Source organism: Trichechus manatus, unplaced genomic scaffold (assembly GCF_000243295.1).
Source record: "Trichechus manatus latirostris isolate Lorelei unplaced genomic scaffold, TriManLat1.0 scaffold00020, whole genome shotgun sequence".
In the NCBI taxonomy this organism is placed as follows: Eukaryota; Metazoa; Chordata; class Mammalia; order Sirenia; family Trichechidae; genus Trichechus; species Trichechus manatus.
The window spans coordinates 10,399,602-10,406,760 of NW_004443956.1; the positions used below are offsets into that span (position 1 = coordinate 10,399,602).

The window sequence follows — 7,159 nt, forward strand, 5'->3', positions numbered from 1 at the left end:
CCTGTGGCTGCGTGGGCCATTTCCTTGATATAAATGTCTCTCTGTGTATGTTTATGCACTTTACTGGTTTTGCTTCTATAGAGAACCCAGCCTAAGACAGTAACAAACATATACCGACATTTGGCCTGCCCCAGGCCACTGAGCAGCTGTCTTTGTTGCCATGCCTGTGATGAGAGGAAAGTATATTTTCCTCTGAGTTTACAGGTAATTCCTTGTTTGTATTCCACTGTCATCATTACTGTTGAAAGCTTGAAATGAGGTCTAAGAGCCTCTTCATATCTAACAGCAGGAGTTTATATTAGAGTTGGTAGTTCTGTGTAACGAAGAACACGAGCTCTTGCTCCCCGACCTTGATTTTCACACCGGGTTTGTAGAACCCTGCTACATTACAGTAAGGGAGCAAGCCCTTCATTTTCCAGCCTAGTTAGCAGCAACCCAAAGCTACACAGCTGGGTTAAAGCCTAGGCTTGATTATTTCCTCCTGATGCTGTTTTTAAGTAGATTGATTTTCATTACACAAATAATAAACCAATTCGTTCTTCAAAAACATTAAAAAAAATTATAGATTAGGTTAAAAGGCCCTTTGACCATCTCCTTCCTATATATTTGTTTATACACGTATTTCAGAGTCCCTGAGTGGTACAGTTAATGTGCAGAGCTAACCGAAAGGTTGGAGGTTCAAGTCCACCCAGAAGTGCCTTGAAAGAAAGGCCTGGTGATAGACTTCTGAAAAATCAGCCATTGAAAACCCCATGAAACACGGTTCTACTCTGCCACACATGGGGTTGCCATGCGTTGGAGGTGACTTGATGGCAACTAGTGTACATGTACCTATCCTTAGAAGATGCAGAATGTCTCTTTGTGTGTGGACACGTGTGTCTAAAATACAAGTGTTATTCTACTGTATATATTGTCCGAAACTCGCTCTTTTCTTTCAGTAGTGTGTCTTGGAGAACAGTCAGTGTCAGTATGTGTAGACATGTGTCAGGCTTGACTAGTCAGTACTGCCATAACAAATTATTGCCAAGATATCAGTGGTTAACACATTAAAGGTCCATTTCTCATTCATGCACATGTGGGTCAGATGACCCCAGGGAAGCTGTCATCCATGTAGTAACTCAGTTATTCAGGCTACTTCAACCTTGTGACTCCACCATCTCGATACGTGGCTTCTAGGTCATTGCAGCCAATAAAGAGGGGGCTAGAGGGTTGATTGCACATGATTTCTTCAATATTTTGACACACAGCCAGAACTAGCCACAAGAGACCTGAGTACTCTGGGGAACACATGGAAATGGGTGATACTGTGCTGCCACAGGTAAGAGCTTCTACTTTCTTTTAAATTCTTTATATAGTTTTGAATGTATTATAATTTAGCCCGTCGCATATTGGTTGGGCATTTAGATCACTTTCAACTTTTCTCTTTATTATGTACAGCACTACACAGAAGATCCTTGAATGTATCTCTGGTATATGTGTGCATGGTTTGCTAGGATAGACACCCAAGCACTGGAATTTCCAGGTCCTGTCATGGGTGTTTTTAGTTTTTATGTATGATGCCAAGTTGCCTTTGAAGGTGATGGTACTGGTGTTGTATTTGTGTAAGTTTTATTTGCACTTTGCTACACCTTCACCAATGACATTATCAAACCTTTATTTTTTTCAGTCCAATGGTATTTTCATTCCTTTTGGCAGGAATGGCTTCTCAGTTTTGCGTTAATTTGTATTTTCCTGATTACTAGTGAGTCTTTGGCTCTTTCTGGTAGTCCTTTCTGCTGCTTTCCTGAGTGAAGCAGTGCTACTGTGGAAAGATGAGGAGGAGGTGTGAAGAGCCGGTGGCCAGCGTGGCTCACAGAGTCTCCCTTTGTGGGGGTTGGGGGGAGGGTGCCTGCTCAGTGACATTCTTTCTCCACTTCCTTTATTTTTTTTTTTTCCTGTGGTGCTATTTCAATAGTCTCTATATCTCTAATTTTAAAGCCACGGGGCAAAGGATGATTTCTTGGTCGTGTCATTTTTTTCTGTGTAGCTGTCTAATTTTGTGCTTTGAGTTTTCTTGTGAGTTTTTGTCCGCTTAGTCTTTGTCTTTTTATCTCTTGGTTCTCTTTGTCCTTTCCCTCGTTTTTCATTCTTTTTTTTTCTCCTTCTGCTCCCTTGTTCCCATAGGCCCTTGAATCTTTATGTGCTGCTTTTCTTTTACGTTTTATTTCCCCTTTTCCTCCAGGCTTAGAAATGCTTGCTCTGTCAAAGAAACATGGAAGGAAAAGGAGCAATGGAAAGGTCATTATACAAGTTCAAACAGAAGTATGTCTAGGTGCCTCCTTCCCCAGCTGGTGTGAGAACAGGTTGCTGCTGTTCCTAAGATGGTCACTTTCCTAGAGTCCATGTGAAAGAGGGAAAGAAAACAGGAACTGTTTGACTTCTCATCCTGCCTCTGGCTCACTTTAGGATCCCTGGAAAAGTTACTTCCTCTCTTTAGGCCTCAAGGTTCCTGACTGTAAAATGAGGAGGTTGGAGCCCAATGATCCTTTTATACTGTGGAACCCCAGTATATGAAACATTTGACTGACTGGGAAGCTGGTCCAGAGTGGGGTCCTGGAGTCCCCTTTATCAATATCTATCTCATTCCTCTCCCATGCTTTGAAGGGGCTCCTTCAGGCTATGGGACACTGTGTCCCTCAGGCTCCAGTCAGCAAGGTAGAGATTATACCAGATTGTTTAATAGAATTTAACAAGGGGTAGAAAATTAGTTACAAAGATGTTAGAACAATTAGAAGGCAAACGGGCTGGGGAGGCAACCAGAGATTGACAGCAGCAAGAATTTTCTGCCAGTCCAAGGGGTGGAAGGAGGTGGTGTATCAGAATCTAGGGCCAGTTGATGGGTATTGGAATTGTGGTGGGGGAGAATAGTGGGAGCTGGAATTATTGAAGGAAGGGCTGTCTGCAGGGACCTGGAGCACTGCCGGAGATGTGCCTTGACTCAGCAAGAAAGAGGAAGGTAAAGCCTGGTGTCTTCCTTCCTCCCACTGTCCACTGTGAACAGCTCTCGTTTAGGCAGAAGTCAGTTGACAGAAGGAGCATGACAAATGCAATACAGAACAGAGCAGGGGCAGGCTGAAGAATGGATCTGAGGGCAAGCAGGCATGTAACTGGCAGAAACAATTTGGAAGCCGATGGATCAGATGGTCTTTGAACTCCTTTCCATTGCTCCCATTTTGGAGTTCATGGATTCCTTGGGAGATTCCTGGGAGATTATTCTAGGATCTTAACATTCAAAATGAGGTTCTTCTGCCCTTCTGGTATCTTAGGACAACATCTACTTACATTTCCGCCTCCCTCCCTCCCAAAGACTGGAGCACTTGCATTTTTCCTTGCACGTGACTGTGCCAACATTTCATGAGTATCCTTTTCCTGGTACTTTTGGCCTTTTGAAAACAGAGATAATATCTTATTCATATTGCCCTCAGCCTTTATCACCAAGGATCCTGTGGGAAAGCGGGGCCAGAATAGGAACACGGGGAATAAGCAATGTTACATAATTGATCACTACTGTATAGGAGCCCTGGGGGTGCAGTGGTTAAAGAGTGCAGCTGCTAACCAAAAGGTCAGCAGTTCAGATCTACCAGCTACTCCTTGGAAACCCTATGAGGCAGTTCTGCTCTGTTCTGTAGGGTCACTATGAGTCGGAATCAGCTTGACAGCAATAGGTTTGGGTTTTTTTTTGTGTGTGTAATTAGAGAAGTCGCTGTCTTATAGTAGCCTATGATTCTGGGCAAGTGATTTAACCTTCACTCTTAGTTTCCTAATTTGTAAGATGGTTTATAAGTCGGGACACATGAGATTCCTCAGTAGTCTAGGTTCTGTAGCAGTAACAAATAACCTTTAGAATCTTAGTGTCTGAAAAACCACAGAGGTTTACTTTTCACACCCACTGCATATTTATTGTGAGTCAACTGGGGATGTGCCAGCCTGGGATAAATGGGAACGATGTGCCTGGCTCCCGGCTCAAAAATCAGCCGCCATCTTGAATATTACCATTCCTCATGGTAAGAGAGACAGCTTAGATTGGGTAGGAGGGATGGCAGTTGGCCCAGATGTGTCACACATTGTATGTACTCACAACTTACTGGCCAGAGGTAGTTACATGGCTACACTGCCCCCCCGCCCCCCCAACTTCAGCTAGGGTAAAGAAGTACCCAGAAGGAGGAAGGCTGGCAGTATTTGTTGGTCCACACTGACTTTCCATAATTGTTTTTTAGATTATATGAGTCCTTAGTATAATGCCTGTGTTGTTGCTAGCTGCCGTCGAGTTGACTCTGACTCATGGTAAGCATATGCACAACAGAATGAAACATTGCCCATTCCTGCGTGATCCTCACAGCATGTTTGAGAGTAGGTTGCTGCAGCTATTATGCCAGTCCATCTTCTAGCCCTAGTTGGCCCTCTGCTTCACCAAACATGATGTCTTCCTTTAGTGATTGATCCCTCCTAATGACATGGCCAAAGCAGGTGCATCAGACAGTGTTCTGTTGTGATCCATAGGGTTTTCATTGGCTAATTTTTGGAAATAGATTACCAGGCCTTTCTTCCTAGTCTGTCTTGGTCTGGAAGCTCTGCTGAAACCTGTCCATCATGGGTGACCCTGCTGGTATTTAAAATACTGATGGCATAGCTTCCGGCATCACAGCAATACACAAGCTAACATAGTACCACAAACTGACAGACAGGTGGTGGATATAATGCCTGGCACATGGTAAATGCTCAGTTAGTAGTATATGGTACTATTATTATCCAGCAGTTCATTTCATTTCTAGCATGTTTCACATCATTTACTTGACATATTTCTCCCCTCCTTTTTTTCCCCTTGAAAATATAAAAGTAAACTCTAAGTTGTTCCTCTCTAATCTTACCACAAATTCTTAATAAGTTAAGTGGAATGAAGTGTTAGGTCCAGTCAGGGGCTCTACTCTTCAAGATTTGGATTGACCAAAAAAAGGTGATTATTCTGTAAGATGATTACTTTGTGGAGTGATAGCTATTGCTATCAGCAGCAGCTTTGGAACTCTGCTCGCTGTCTTGGTTTTTAATTTAAGAGCGACAGCCTTTAAGAAGACTTTCATTTGAGTCAGTGTAGAAACAGTCAGTATGTATTATATATCTGTGAAGCTTGTCTTTGGATCAGTTGCAATTAGTTTGCAGCAGATTGTATTAACATATCTAAAACTAATACAGTGAGTGTTCTAATGGAAAGGAATTGACCATGTCCACACTATGGCTGTATTTAATCTCTCTCAATTGCTCTTTTCAAACTGAATTTTTTCTTCTTCAGTTAATGGCTTTAAATTGGTGTGGTGACATAGACTTAGTCTATTGATTTTTCCCATTTACCTTTTAAAAATGGTCTCAGAAAATGGCATATTTCTAACATTGAATCTTTTCTTTCATTAGGGGGCTTTTACTAAATACCTTAAACTTGTATCTTTCTTGATATGTTATGTGACATTCTATTAAGACTATTAAGACTATGAGTATGTTCATTTATGAAGTTTTGTGTTTTTCAAATTACTAATGTTTCATCAAGACTTAAAAGTAGGGAAGATCTATAAGTTAACAAGTAACAGATTGTAAACGATGTAAACATTGCTTGTCTAGCCATTTATTTTACTCCAGTATTATATGTTTCTCCACCATGTGTCTGTCAGTGTGTTGTACTGTGATGGCTTACGTGTTACTGTGATGCTGGAAGCTATGCCACTGGTATTTCAAATATCATCAGGGTCACCCATGGTGGACAGGCTTCACTGGAGCTTCCAGACTAAGACAAACTAGGAAGAAGGACTTGACGATCTATTTCTGAAAAAAATTGGCCAGAATAGCAGCAGAACATTGTCTGGTATAGTGCCAAAAGATGAGCCCCTCAGGTTGGAAGGCACACAAAATATGACTGGGGAAGAAGCTGCCTCCTCAAAGTAGAGTCGACCTTACTCACATGGATGGAGTCTAGCTTTTGGGACCTTCATTTGCTGATGTGACCGCAACTAAAAATGAGAAGAAACAGCTGCAAACATCCATCAGTAATTGAAACGTGGAATGTACGAAGTATGAATCTAGGAAAATTGGAAGTTGTCAAAAATGAAATGGACTACATAAAGATCTATATCCTAGGCATGAGTGAGTTGAAATGGACTGGTATTGGCCATTTTGAATCAGGCAATCATGTGGTCTGCTGTGCCATGAACGACAAATTGAAGAGAAATGGCATTGCATTCATCGTCAAAAAGAACATTCCAAGATCTATCCTGAAGTACAGTGCTGTCAGTGATGGAATAATATCTATACACCTACAAAGAAGACCAGTTATTGCGACCATTACTCAAATTTACACACCAACCACTAATGCCAAAGATAAAGAAATTGAAGATTTTTACCAACTTCTGCAGTCTGAAATTGATCAAACATGCAATTAAACAAAGAAGAGGGATTGGTTGTTGGAAAATATGGCCTTGGTGATAGAAATAACAATGGAGATCACATGATAAAATTTTGCTAGACCAGTGACTTCTTTATTGCAAATACTTTTATTCAACAACATAAACGGCGACTATATACGTGAACCTCACCGGATGGAATATGCAGAAATCAAATCAACTACATCTGTGGAAAGAGACGATAGAAAAGCTCAATATCATCAGTCAGAACAAGGCCAGGGGCCTACTGTGGAACAGTCCATTAATTGCTCACATGCACATTCAAGTTGAAGCTGAAGAAAATTAAAACAAGTCGGTGAGAGCCCAACTACAACCTTGAGTGTATCCCATCTGAATTTAGAGGCCATCTCAAGAATAGATTTGACTCATTGAACACTAATGACCCAACACCAGATGAGTTGTGGGATGTCATCATACATGAAGAAAGGAAAAGATCATTACAAAGATGGGAAGGAAAGAAAAGACCAAAATGGATATCAGAAGAGACTCTGAAAGTTGCCCTTGAACGCAGAGTAGCTAAAGCGAACAGAAGATGAATTAAAATAACTGATCAGAAGATTTCAAAGGGCGGCTCGAAAAGACAAAGTAAAATATTATAATGAAATGTGCAAAGACCTGGAGTTAGAAAACCAAAATGGAAGAACATGCTCAGCATTTCTCAAGCAGAAATAGCT

The 7,159-nt window shown here is 41.3% G+C and overlaps 1 protein-coding gene across 4 annotated transcripts in view; it reads left to right on the forward strand.

Annotated features, from left to right (window-relative positions):
• SUCLG2 (succinate-CoA ligase GDP-forming subunit beta) overlaps positions 1–7,159 on the forward strand; it is a 363,960-nt gene that overhangs the window by 80,896 nt on the left and 275,905 nt on the right. The window contains exon 1 of one of the 4 annotated variants that reach the window (XM_023727934.1): positions 808–1,318. The exons of the other annotated variants lie outside the window; for them this stretch is intronic. Coding sequence (XP_023583702.1) covers positions 1,289–1,318 — 30 coding nt within the window. The 5' untranslated portion in view covers positions 808–1,288. Of the gene's footprint in view, positions 1–807; positions 1,319–7,159 lie in introns of those variants that run through there. 4 annotated transcript variants of the gene reach the window in all.